A 13,382-nucleotide genomic window follows, 5' to 3' on the forward strand; every position below is an offset into this window, starting at 1 on the left:
CTCTAAAACCGCGACAGCGGCGGAAAAGCCCCCGCCGGGCTTTCGGGAGGGGCGGCGCCCGGTGATGACGTTGCAGTCACCGAGCGGACTCTGGCCCGCCCCTAGGGGAGCGGGGGGGCAGAGAGACACACAAATCGAAGTATCGCGAGATCTCCGCGGGCGAGACCGAACGAGGGGTTAGGGGTTTGATTGCCGCCCTTCGCATCCCGAGGTCTCGCGAGAACTCGGCGCTCCTGCTTGGTGAGAGGCAGGGTTGTTCGAAGTCTCGCGATATCTGGGGCGCGCGCGCCCCCCTGAGGGGCGATGGGCGCTCTTGGGGCCGTGAGGGGAAAGCGGCGAGAAGGAACCACGGAAAGAACCAGAGAAGGAGCCGCAGAAGGAGCCGCAGAAGGCGCTCGGTGCCCTCCGACCGGACACGCAGCGTCCTCCCCAGAACCCCCACCATGGCCGTGCCCCCAGGGCAGCCCCACCGCCCTCACTCAGGTTCTCATCCTCCTCACTCCTCCAGCCGCGCTGGGGCCGGCACCTGGAGTTTGGCTGTGACATCAACACAAGCACAGCAGAACAGATCCTTTGGCTCACTGGCGCAAACCTCCCAACAAAAGTAGGGTTGACTGCACCGAGACAACAAATGTTTATTTGGAGTGGCTACAACCAGCAGGACGGAACAAAAAAACACTTTTCCTCAGATTTCACGCTGCTCCCCGGCCCAGGTACACATCGAACTCAGTTTGCTTTGCTCACAGAAGAGAAACAGTTCACAGGACAAGGGTTACAGACCTAATTCTGAGCTAGCACATAATTGTTATTTTCTAGCCTATAAATCCTCCTAGACTAAACAAGCATCACAAGGGTTTCTTGGGGAAAAGAAGCTTATTTATCAGATAGAGATGTAAAAATCACACCCCTCTCCTATGGGTGATTGCACCCACATAACACATTCCCAAAATGTACCCAGAGTAACCACCCACCTAGTTAGTGCTCAGCCAAATATATTTGGTATTTTAAAAAGATAAAGCCAAGTAGGTTTGTTTTTTTTAACAAAAGCTCTGTTAAACACCTAAAAAACACCTCTTAAAGCAGAGTTACATATTTTTGCATACTAAATTTTCTGTGTTGAGCTTTCCTCTGCGTGCCATGAAGCTGCATAATTATTTTCAAATCCGTGGAGAAGGCTGCTGTGCCTTAGGAGTTTTTCTGTGGAATTTTGATTGTCACCTAGGGATTAAAAAAAAAAAAAAAAAAAAAAAAAGGAAAGTTACAAGGTTTTTTTTTTTTCTTTTCAGGGACATTCACTGGAAGGGTGAGAGGCAGGAGAAAATCCAGTGCATCCCAGCCAGGGACAGGTTTGGAGACTGGGAAATCTTGAGGAAAGGGGGGAAGGTCAAGGTTTAAGTCCCAGTTTTACCCCAGATAGGTCTCAGCTCTCAGCCCAGCCCACCCCAGTGACACAAAGACACACAAATGTCAAAAAAAGACATTTTTGGAGCTGCAGCAGAGGCTTGGGAAGGCTTTGGCTGCAGGAAATACTCACATTTTTCACCTCCACATAAGCCTCCAGGCCGTACTCCCCCAGCTCCCTCCCATTCCCAGAGGCTTTGTAGCCTCCAAAGGGAGCTTGGGCACCAAACACGTCGTAGCAGTTTATCCTGGAAGGGAAGGTGAGGGTGAGACACCTGGAGCTCAGCGAGGAGTGAGAACAGATAAACTCCTCTGGCTGCAGTTTCTGGGTTTGCCCATTCCCTCAGCCAGCAGGATGGATCAGCACTGGCATTGATCAGGCAGGGAGGACACAGAGCACCATGGATTCCACTCACCTCTCTCAGTAGCCAAATATCCCATCCAATATCCCAATATCCCATCCATCCCTGGATCAGCACTGGCATTGATCAGGCAGGAAGGAAACAGAGCACCATGGATTCCACTCACCTCTCTCAGTAGCCAGGGCCACGTGTCCAGTTTGTACCCTCAGCTGTGATTCCCAGCCCTGTGCCAAGGCTTCCCACCCTCCCAGGTAGGAATTCCTTCCCAAAATCCCAAAATCCCATCCAGCCCTGCCCTCTGGCAGTGGGAGCCATTCCCTGGGTCCTGTCCCTCCATCCCTTGTCCCCAGTCCCTCTCCAGCTCTCCTGGAGCTCCTTTAGGCACTGGAAGGGGTTTTAAGGTCTCCTTGGTGCCTTCTCCAGGTGAACATCCCCAGATAACCACTCTCACTGGAGAGATGTTACAGCCTAAATAAATAAATATCTATTATAAAAATCATCTATTATAAAAATGTCAATTAACTCAATTAAAAATATATTAAACATATTAAAATTTATTTTAAAAGATCTATTAAAAATATATATATTTAAAAATCTGTTTTTAAAATCTATTAATTTTTTTAAAATCTGTTTTTAAAAGTCTATTAAAAATTTTTATTTTTAAAATCTGTTTTTAAAAATCTATTAAAAATGTTATTTTTAAAATCTATTTTTAAAATATACTAAAAATTTTATTTTTAAAATCTACTAAAAATGTAAAAATATACTAAAAATCTACTAAAAATCTAATATATTTAGAAATAAAAATCTATTAAAAATAAAAATCTATTAAAGATCTATGAAAAAAATCTAAAATATTTAAAAATAAAAATCTACAAAAAAATCTACAAAAAAAAAATCTATTAAATACCTGTACAAATAAATATCTATAAAAACCACACCTAAAGGTCCCCGTGCACTGCCAGCCTCACCAGACTGTGCCAGCCCTCAGGCTCTGTGACACAAAGTTGGCTTTGTCCAGGTCCCTGGTGAACACGGCGGCTGCCAGGCCGTACTTGGAGTCGTTGGCTCTCTGAATCACCTCCTCAATGGTTCTGAATTTCAGGATCTGCATCACCGGCCCAAAGATCTGCAAAAACCCAAGCAGAGCGTGGGGAAAATCTGCAGGAACGGATCACAGGGGTCTGAGGTGAGGCTGTGTTGTCCTGATTTTTAAAAGTGTGAAGTTTTCTTTTATAGTGCTTTTGAAAGTTTTAAAGTTCTCATAAAGCTTCTTTAGCCTTCTGATAATGTTTACAAATTTCTACTTAATGATTGTTTTGCATTCTTCTTTATGGGAGGAGAGAATTGATGGACTGTTGGTTTAACTGGTTGGAGAGGTGGCAATTTCACCCTCCAATCCACTGTCACTTTTGGAATTCTATATATTGCGAGGTCAGAAATAAAATTGGCTCTTTTTCTCTTCTGAACTCACCAAGCTTCTGTGCACTCATTTTGTGTGCTCAGAGACCCACAGGATGTGAAATTCACTGTCACTTCCTCTATTGCAAAGGTGTCACCAGGAGGGGAGATAATGTCACACTGAGAAACCTCAAGTTTCACAGCCAAGGGTTTCACAAATCTTGAGTTTTCTCACATCAGCTTGGAAACCTGAGGGCTTTGCACCAAGAGGGGGCAAAATGCCACTGGCTTGGTTTGAAACACAAGTGTTTACTGAGGAAGGCAGGAGCTTCTTTTTGGAATGGAAAATGTAAACTTTTTTTTCCTCAATTATTGTAATTTTGAAATTAAGGCAAAGATATGAGGATAGGAATAATTGGTTTTTACTAGTATGTATAATTAATAATAAAAAACCCTATACCTTAATAGGAAAATTAAAATAACTAATAATGAAAAATGCCTATAACTTAATTAGAAAATGTAAATAAATAATATTTTTTTAAATCTAGAACTTAATAGGAAAACTAAAATTAATAATAATAAAAAAACCTATAACTTAATAAGAAAGTTAAAATAAATAATAATAAAGCCCCCCTATAACTTAATAGGAAAATTAAAATAAATAATAATAAAAACCCCCTATAACTTAATAAGAAAGTTAAAATAAATAATAATAAAACCCCCCTATAACTTAATAGGAAAACTAAAATTAATAATAATAAAGCCCCCCTATAACTTAATAGGAAAATAAATAATAATAAACCCCCCCTATTTTCCTATTAAGTTATAACTTAATAGGAAAATTAAAATAACTAATAGGGAAAAATCCCCTATAACTTAATAAGAAAGTTAAAATAAATAATAATAATAATAAAAATAATAATAAAAACCCCCTATAACTTAATAGGAAAAATAAAATAAAATGCAGTAGTACAAAACCACTGACAGTCAGAATAGAACCTGACACTCTGCCAGTCAGAGTAATTAAATGGTAATTGCAGTCCTCCTGAAGTGACAGATGTAGTTCTGTTAAAGTACTAATCTTACAAAAAGATGTTGTTTTCTTCTAAAAGTTTTGTAGTAATATAGATCAATTTGGTCTTCCTCTAGAAATCTAATTTTAAAAAAGCTGCTTAGAGTATTTTAGTTCTCAAAACATAGTAAGTAAAAATTATCTAAGTAAGAATGCTTAGCTCCTCCCCCAAGTAAAGCATCTCACAATTAAAATGATGTAATTTTATCAATCATGCAATAAAACCCAGCAGCTCATTAACAAAAGATATCCCCCTAAAAGAAATAAGTTATTAAAAAATTAAAAACCACTGCTCCACCTAGTTTTAACAGCTAATACAGAACCCATCCTTTCACTCACATCTCGCAGTGCTGCCTGCAGCAGCCCCAAGGCGCCGCAGCACTCACCTCCTCCCTGGCGATGGTCATGCTGTCCTGCACGTCCCCAAAGACCGTGGGCTGGATGAAGTAGCCCCTGTCCGCAGCGGGGCTGCCACCACACAGCAGCTTGGCTCCCTCCCGCTGCCCGGTGCTGATGTAGCCCAGGATCTTCTTGAACTGCTCCTCATCCACCTAAGAGCCAGGAGGAGACACACTGGGAACAGATTCCACTCCCACCTGCTGCCCGCCAGCAATCCCTTATTGCAAGGAGCAATCTCCAGAGGGAAATGGTCATTTTTAAGTTTTGGAATTGTCCCGGTGGTTAATTAACTCCTCCCTCCTGCACCAGTGATAATGGGCTCAGTTCCAATGAGGTTAATCAATAGGGCCAAGGATACTCCCACTCTAATCTACACGACTCAAGATTAGGACAATTCCATGAGATAACAGCTCAGGGCATTTCCTGCTCCCACCTGAGGCCCCTGCTCTGTTTTGAAGTCAAAGGGGTTTCCAACCACCCTGGCCTTGGCCTTCTCCACGCTCCTCTCCACAAACTCGTTGTAAATGTCCTCCTGAACGTAGGTCCTGGACCCTGCACAGCAGCACTGCCCTTGGTTGAAGAACAGGGCAAAGTGGGCTTGATCCACAGCCCAGTCCACTAGGAAGAGGGAGAGAAAACAAATAAGCAAACAAACCCAGCCAGACCTGTGACTTTTTTAGCACAATTATCACAGAGACTGCTGGGGATACAAAGTCCTTTCAGTTGACAGCATTTGCCATGGGTTTGTAGGGCAGGAGTTACAGACTTCATTCTTTATTAAAGAACCCCAGACTAGAGAAAAACATCTAAACTGAGGCAGGTTACAGTTCTCATTGGAAATTATCAGGTATTAAGGACAAATTTTCTTCCTCACTGAACTGGCATATAAAAGCATGTGTTGGCTCATTGAGGCCAAAAATGAGTTTATATGCAAGGGATGAGGGAAGCAGGACTTCACAGCAGAAGAAAAGAGTGGTGTGCTCCAAGAGAAATGAAAACAAAACTGGAGCAAGGACTGGAGGAAGACACTGAAACAATTTTTTTGTAGTTGTTGATAGCTGAACTACCCAGAACTGGGAAAAGAAGTGGGAGTGGAGGAGTGCTGATACACAAATGCAGCAGCTGCAGCAGGAGGCACAGCAGAGTGGTGGTGTCATTGCTAGAGCCTCACACAGGAGAGCTTTGCTTCCTTTTCCTTTCCCCTCCAGCTCTGCTTAGAAGAAGCCAAGGTAAAAGGCACAGATCAAACATTGCCCAGCAGCTACTCACTGTCTGCATCAGACATGATGATATTTGGGCTCTTCCCTCCAAGCTCCAGGGTCACCCTCTTGAGGTTACTCTCTGCTGCAGCCTTTTGGATCAGGTGTCCAACCTGCAGGGAGAGCAGAGCAGGTGTTGGAATTAACTCTCACATCAGCAAGAGGACTCTGGGTTTACATCTCAGTCAGCATTTAATGTTAATCCCCTCAATGTCAGGGCTTTAAGTCTGCCCAGAGTTTCACCTCCAATAAGGAACAGCTCAAGGGAAACAACAGAGAAAATCTTAAAGAATCAAATCAGAACAAAAGTGATGCAAATATACATCTCACACCCTGGAATCAGCTTTAAATGAGGTGGAGAAGGCAGAGCACCTCCAGTGTTTTACCCAGCTATGAGACATTCCGTGGTCCCGGGGCTCCCTTACCTCCGTGGAGCCAGTGAAGGCCACTTTGTCAATGTCCATGTGGGAGGAGATGGCAGCTCCTGCCGTGGGCCCGAAGCCAGGGATGATGTTCACCACGCCCGGGGGGAATCCAGCCTGGCAATGCCCAGCAGGACACAGCAACATTATTTCTTTAACAAACCAGGGGTTTCACCCCCCTCCTCTGTTTGTGACACTCAGGAGATCTCCACCACCAGCACCACCACTCCTTTGATTTCACCTTTGATTTCCCAGGGCTTTATTTTAATGCTGTTTGCAATAACCAGGACAATTCCTCTTCCCACCCCACATCCCAAGCACAATTTGAAGGTGTGCATACACATAGAAATATGTTCACTTTCTGATCACCCTGAAGTTCATTATCTAATCAAACCTCAAAGAGTCCTTCCCTAATCAAGACTTACATCATCTGCACACACATTTATATAAACAAGGGAGGTTTTTTTTGATAAATCAGCTACTGAGACACCCAGGATAACCAAGCCTTTCTGCAGACAGACCTTCCCTGCTCCTGTCTCCAGCAGTGATGGAATCCTGGCTTTGTCCTCACCTCTTTGATCAGACTGGCCACATAGAGAGCACTCAGGGGGGTTTGCTCTGCCACTTTCATCACAACCACATTCCCAGTGGCCAGGGCAGGCCCCAGTTTCCATGCTTGCATCAACAGTGGGAAGTTCCACTGAAAAACAAGGAGAGATTTGCTGGTGTGAACTTGCAAGTTTCTGATTAGTCAGTAATGAACCACTGAACTCCACTCAAATCAGCACTTGGGAAACAGTCTTGGATTTTTTTTCTCATCATGCAAAATTTTGGGGTTAATTCTAGGCAGCAGTTTAAACTTAATTGTGGTTCTTACTCAGGTAATTCCTATTAATGGGTTTGAAACCCTTTATTATTTTTTTAATCAAGAGATACAAAGTAAACCTCACTCAGAGTCCCTGAAATCAACAGGCAGTTCTGCACTAAGAGCCCTCTCAGCTGGTGCAAGCCCAGCTTTGTTTACCCCTGGGAGGAAGCAGCAATTGGCAACAGAGGGGAACTTACAGTGTAACACTGAATTCTTGCAGCCCTGCAGGAACTGCTGTTACACTTTACTCACCGGGATAATTTGCCCACAGACTCCCACAGGCTCATGTCTTGTGTAGCAGAAGAAGTCTCCATCTAACGGGATGGTTTTGCCATGGAATTTATCTGACCAGCCTGCAAAGTATCTGGAAACAACAACAATTTGGTCACTGGAATTAAAATAACAAATCTGCTGCCAACAGAAAATAAAAGGGGCTTCCTCTTTTTCAGTCACTTTGGACACAACTCAGTGCAGCTATTTCCCAAACACATGATTTTAAAAATGGACAGTAAATAGAAATATTTGTGTCTCCCATTGCAATTTCTGTGCTAACGGATCACCACCACTTGTGTGACTTGGGCAAGTCAGAGCAAAAACTAAACCCAAAGTGTCTGATATGAAACCATCAGCCAGACCCAGATTCAGATTCCACAGCACCTGAATTTGGAGGTAGCTGAGCCTGCAGAGACTCAGTACCATGGGCCAGCTGTGGCTGTGGCCTCCAAACCCACCTGAGACATTTGACCACCATGTCCAAATCCACCAGGTAGGAGATGGCGTAGGGTTTGCCATTATCCAGAGTTTCCAGGGCCTGCAAAGACAGCGAGGTTTCCTGAAGAGCCAGGGGGGAACTCACATGTACAGCCCTGAGTTCTCAGTTTGCAGCCTGGATCTGTCCTGCACGTTGGCCTTTTGCTCTCAGCTTCTCAAAAGTGCCTCCCCACCCTCCCTCTGTGAGTCTGTCCCAAGTGTGGGCTGGGGGTGGAGCCCCAGCCCAGGCAGCGGGCACAGCCCCCGTGGTTCCCAGTCCCCGCACTCACGGCCAGGTAGGCGCGGTCCCTCTCGATCAGGTCAGCCAGACGGTTCAGCAGCTTCCCGCGGTGAGACGCATCCATCCTCCTCCAGGGAGAGCCCAGCTGGAACGCTGCCTGGGCTGCCTTCACTGCCTTGTCCACATCTGCCTGCGGGGGAGCCCAGGCAAAGGGTGAGGAGGGAGTAACCAGCTCCCCCTCCCTCGCTGCAAACAACAAAAGCTCTCCCTGCTCTGCGGGAGCAAAGAGCCCTGCAGCCAGGCAGCTCGAGAAGCTGCTCCTGCCAGCTCCCGGGGGAAGAACCTGCAGCCCTGGCAGCTGCCCCGCTGCAAGGCACTCCTCAGTCCCAGGGCACGGGTGCAGCCCTGGGCCACCTTCCCCTCAGCACAAACACTGCAAGGACTCCGCTTTCCCACCTGGCTGCATCCGTGTGGAGGAAGCAGCAGCAATGGCAAAGGAGCAGATGGGTGCAACAGCTGTGCAGCCACAACCTCTGCCTGTGCTCACCCTCTGTTATTTCAGCTACACAGAGTGCAAATATCATCAGGTTATTTCTGCAATGTCACCTGCTGGGTTAATATTTGCATCCTATGATGAGGCATGGAAAAAGCTCTAGAAGTCTACTTTTGGCACTTTTTCAGAATCCAGGCTAAAGGAGTTTTTCCTTGATCACTTGTTTCTGCTCCATGATTTTGTCCTGTCAGGGCATTTGCTGGTTCCTACTTGGTTCTCTGTCCTGGCTTGCTGCAATGGTCTCGCCAGGACAAGCCAGGCTTCCACAGAGAAGCAAACAACAAAGGGTTTCCCTCACTTACTCCTCCCTTGGGGAACACACACAAGTTTCTAGACTGTAGGAAAAACCCCAAATTGCTGGGAAACACCACCTCAGCTCTGCCACAGACTCCCAGGAGGGCCTTGCATAAGGCAGGTGATGATTATATGACTTTATTCCCCACCATTTCTTTTTTTTTTTTTTTTAAGTAATAGTCAAGGAAGGACACAAGCAGCACTTGACAGGGGATTTGCAGAGATCAGAACTGCTGCAAACACGGAGCTGCCCAGGTGGGACATGGGGTGGTGCCTTCCTCTGCAACCCCTGTGGACCTGCTCCCATGGAGAACAAACCCATCTCATCCCAACATTTACCTTATCGCCCTCAGCCACCTGGCAGATGACTTCTCCTGTGGCTGGGTTGATGGAGGGGAAGGTTTTCTTGCTGACTGCATCGTGCCATTCGTTGTTTATGAAAATCTGCAAGGAAAAAGCCAAGCAGGGTGAGCCTTCGAGCCAGATCCCAGGAAAATCAGAGGGAGTTTTGCTTCTTTGATGGCATCTGAGGATCCTGGTTAATTAAAAGGGCTTAACTTGACTTGTGTGGGCTCCAAACCTGCAGCAATATGAAGGAGATACTTTAGCCTAAAAGCACACAACACAGCCTCAAGTGAATAAAAGAATTCGCAGCTTAGCAAACAGCATGTGAGCTGGAAGAGGTTCCCACCTTGGTAGGTCCTTGCAAAAGCTGGAAGCCTGGCTGGACTTGGAAGCTCAGGAGACTGAAGAGTGGGAAAATGCTTTAGGCATGGACACTACAATGAGTTGCCAGAACTTGTACACCTTTCTTATGAGTCTTGAGGGCCTTTTCCAATCTAAATGATTCTGTTAATTCCCACATTAACCGATTTTAGGCTCCCCAGGCACTAGAACCAGGTGCTAACAGCAGCTATTTACCAACTCTTTCTTTTTAAGGGTATTTTTTTTTTTTTTTTCAGATCTGTGGCAAGAGAATGGGAGTGCAAAGATCGTGGTGCACGCCGAGAACTTGCAGAACGCCCGTACAGCCACCAAGAGCCTGGGCACGGCCAGCGGGGAGGGAGTGGCAGGGTGCCTTGGAACGCTGCCTTCCAGCAGCACCTCGGACAGGTTATCCCACGGGATTTTCTTGGAATAAGGGTCCGGTCTCTGCAGATAACCAGCCAAGCACCTTCCCCTCCCCCCCGTGTCCTTCCCCAGAGTTTTTTTCCTTATGTTGTTCGCACCGATGCGGGATTGCTGAACCCACCGAGGGGAAGGGGACAGAGCCCGGTGGCGAAGTGGCACACGCCCTGTGCCCCGCTCCTGCGGCTGCACCCAGGGCTGCTCTTTGGGCCCAAACCCGCGGCTGCTCCGGGCTCAGCGTCACCCCGGGCTGGCCCAGCCCGCCCCGGGCTCGATCGGCGGAAGCCCCGAACCCCCAGCCCAGCCCAGCCCGGCTGCCCCGGGCTCCCTGCGCGGCCCTACCTTGTTATAGGCGATGTCGGGGCGCGGGTTGGGCGCCGGGATGGGGGAGGCGGCGGCGGCCGAGAAGGGAGCCCGGAGCAGGGCCGGGCAGAGCCGGGAGCCGCGCACCACCGCCCGCAGCATGCTGAGCTCAGCTGGGCCAGCCCGGGCTCCGCAACCCGGGACAGCCCCGCTCCGCCTGCCCCGCTCCGCCTGCCCCGCCTCGGCACCGCCCACCTCGGCTCGGGCTCGGATCAAGCGCGCTTGGGCTCTGAGCAGCGCGGCCCGAGCAGAGCCAGCTTGGCGTCCTTGGTTCGTATGGAATAGGCTCGATCCAGCTCGGTTCGAGCAGCACAGTTTGGCTCAGCGCAGCTGGGCTCAGCACGGTCCTGTTCGAATCAGCTTGGCGGGGCTCGGCACAGCTCAGCTCCGTTCGGTTCAAATCAGGCTTGGTTTGGAGCCCCGGGGGGGCTTCATCGTGTCCAGCACTGTCCCTGTCCCTGTCCTGTCTCTGCCGCGTCTCGGTCCATGCCCAGGGAACTTCGTGCCTAACTGCAGGCAATAACCAAGAAAAAAAAAGAAGGGAAAAAACCCCAGAAACATCTCCCCTGAGCTGGTTACTTTTACGGGAAGGTGATGTGGGAGAATTTGGGGACCTGGATTCCCAGTTCTACAGATGTGCCACCATTACCGTCCACCCAGGCACCCAAAAAATCTCTCCCATGTGTAGGGGTAGTGGAACAAAGCCAGGGAAGTGCTCTCACAACAGGGAGTTTCTCGGTGAATGTAAATGAGAGGCCTTCTGAAATCGCTCCCAACAATGGCTAAAGGCCTTTTTTTCTGGTTTGTTTTAGATGCCTTGTGCAACTTCAGCAGATCCAAGTGCAAATTCAGTGCAGGGAGCAGAGGTGTGCTCGGGTTATCATCACCATCACTAAGGAAGCCACAGACCAAAAAAAAATACCAAAAGAAAACCAAAAGAGGTTTTTAACCTCTGGGAAAAAAGACCTGTGGTGTTACCCTGTGTAAGAGACTCAGTGAGGAGTCTGTGAAGGGTGACAGGGATGGCTCTGGTTTATTAAAGGGGACAGAAAAATTGTAGAATATGTGAGTTCAGGAATAGTTTCACCCGCTGTCCTGGATGACCTAGGTCACTGAAAGTCTTGCTGGAGGTTCCAGCATTTGCACTTTCCAGCATTTCTCTCAGCAAAGGGGAGCATCAGCCCAGTTGTGCAGGGAGGAACAGCATAGCCCAGAGAAGGCAAAACTCCTGCCCCAGGTTATCCAGCAGGACACGGATTAGGCCGTGTGTTTCCCGGATCAGCTGAAAAGAAATCCTCTTGTGCTGGATCTCAGCCTCCCTCATCCTTGTCCGCCCATATCCCTCGAAGGGTGATGGATTCCCGGGCAGAGGCTCCCGGGCAGCCCTTTAGAAAGTGGCATTAACAAGGACCTCTTGTTCTGATGTGTTCTCCCTCCTGTTTCAGCCCTGCGTGCCCGTGGAAGATGCCAGACCTGTTCTCCCCGCAGAGATGTGCCCGTGTCTCCCAGAGGGAGCGAGCGGCTCAAGGTGTCCCCAGAGCACGTCACAGAGCTGAGCTCCAGCTCGGGGCTAAGCCCTCATGAGTGTCCTGTCTGTGCCCGGTCCCGGCATGGACACCGAGCACCGTGCGTGTCAGATAAAGCCTTTGGTTCTCTCGAGCAGCCCCTTCCCTCCCTGGGGCTTGGAGGCAGATCCAGCAGCACTAAAACCCCCCGGGGCAGACCCGCTCTGGCCCCCTGAGCCTGCCCGAAGGAGGTGGGAGGTGCAGGACTCAGGCGCCTGCTGGGAAACCATCCCAAATATCTGGGCTGGGCAGACACGGGCTCAGCTCCCTCCCCCTTCCACAGCAGAGCCAAATGCCCGAGGCTGAGGTGGAATTTCACCCTGGAGCTTGGGAGAATCCAAGGCTCAGGTTACCGGCTTCCCTACAGCCTCATGGTCCTTGTGCTGAGAGCCAGCACGGCCCCCCAGGGCTCTTTGCAGCACCCTTGTGCCCCTGAGGGCTGGCAGGGGCGGCCACCCTGGGCAGATGGGCTGCGAGGCTGCACCCATGCTGGAGGAACAGGAGAATCCAAAGAACCATACCCATTATTTTAATAATTAATACAACATATGAATTGCTCATGCTCATAAAGTTACCATGGTTGTTCCCACAGTTCTCCCCTGGCTCTGTAAGGCACTGAAAGCTCCCATTGATCCAGTCTGCATCCTCCATGGTCCCCAAAGAGACCCCACCACACTCATGGGACCATGGAGTGCTCCCAGTTTCTCCCAGCTCCACAGGGCAGGCGCTGCCTCAGCTCTTAGATCCAGAGACCTCGAGGACTGGATTCAGTTCCTGCCACCACCGAGGATTCTTCCAGCATCTGCAAGTTGCTGGAGGTTCTGCTGAAGGACAAGAGTCATGCTGGTCCATTCTCTTTATTCCCAAAACCAAGCCATGCACCCCCAGCCAGGTCACTCCCATCCAGCTCTCCCTGCTGCAGTTCTGACTTCTGCAGCCTCATGATCCAAGGATGGACTTGGCCCTGTATTGAGCCGGGCAATAAAAGCACTGAGCACAGACAACACCAAGCACCAGTGGAATTGAGAAGCTCACAGGCTGCCTTTAGCACGGCCTCTCCTGTGCCAGAGTGGCTGCTTTGGGTCCCCATCTGAGGCTTCCCAGTGCTGCAGCTCCTGGCTGAGCTCTGGTTTGGAGAGTCTTGTCCTGTGAAGCCCTGGGGACCCTCAGCCAGACATGGAGCTCAGGTCCAAGGGAAGTGCTGGGCTGGGATCTGTGTTGTGGAGATGTTTTGCTCCGGGGCCCTGTGGGAGAGTGAGAGCAGAGCCCACGTGGGCACACACAGGGCTGCAGGACCGGGACAG

The 13,382-nt window shown here is 48.8% G+C and overlaps 1 protein-coding gene across 1 annotated transcript; it reads right to left on the reverse strand.

The window, feature by feature from the left end:
• Positions 1-610: 610 nt before the first annotated feature.
• On the reverse strand, positions 611-10,669 carry ALDH2 (aldehyde dehydrogenase 2 family member). Its single transcript, XM_021544653.3, has 13 exons — positions 10,493-10,669; positions 9,362-9,466; positions 8,225-8,365; positions 7,916-7,995; positions 7,437-7,548; positions 6,888-7,016; positions 6,320-6,433; positions 5,905-6,007; positions 5,069-5,253; positions 4,623-4,787; positions 2,735-2,892; positions 1,535-1,649; positions 611-1,218 (listed from the first exon to the last, which is right to left on the reverse strand). Exons 1-13 carry the CDS (start codon positions 10,613-10,615, stop codon positions 1,186-1,188), a joined length of 1,563 nt encoding a protein of 520 aa, XP_021400328.1. The 5' UTR covers positions 10,616-10,669; the 3' UTR covers positions 611-1,185.
• Between the last annotated feature and the right edge of the window lie 2,713 nt (positions 10,670-13,382).

The sequence above is a fragment of the Lonchura striata genome, chromosome 18 (assembly GCF_046129695.1).
Source record: "Lonchura striata isolate bLonStr1 chromosome 18, bLonStr1.mat, whole genome shotgun sequence".
Taxonomy (NCBI): domain Eukaryota; kingdom Metazoa; phylum Chordata; class Aves; order Passeriformes; family Estrildidae; genus Lonchura; species Lonchura striata.

Coding starts and splice junctions, on each gene's coding strand:
- ALDH2 (XM_021544653.3), bottom strand. CDS start 10,615: ATGCTGCGGGCGGTGGTGCGCGGCTCCCGGCTCTGCCCGGCCCTGCTC. Junction 9,467..10,492: donor CCGACATCGCCTATAACAAG/GTAGGGCCGCGC, acceptor TTTTCCTTGCAG/ATTTTCATAAACAACGAATG. Junction 5,254..5,904: donor CATCATGTCTGATGCAGACA/GTGAGTAGCTGC, acceptor CCCTCTTCCTAG/TGGACTGGGCTGTGGATCAA.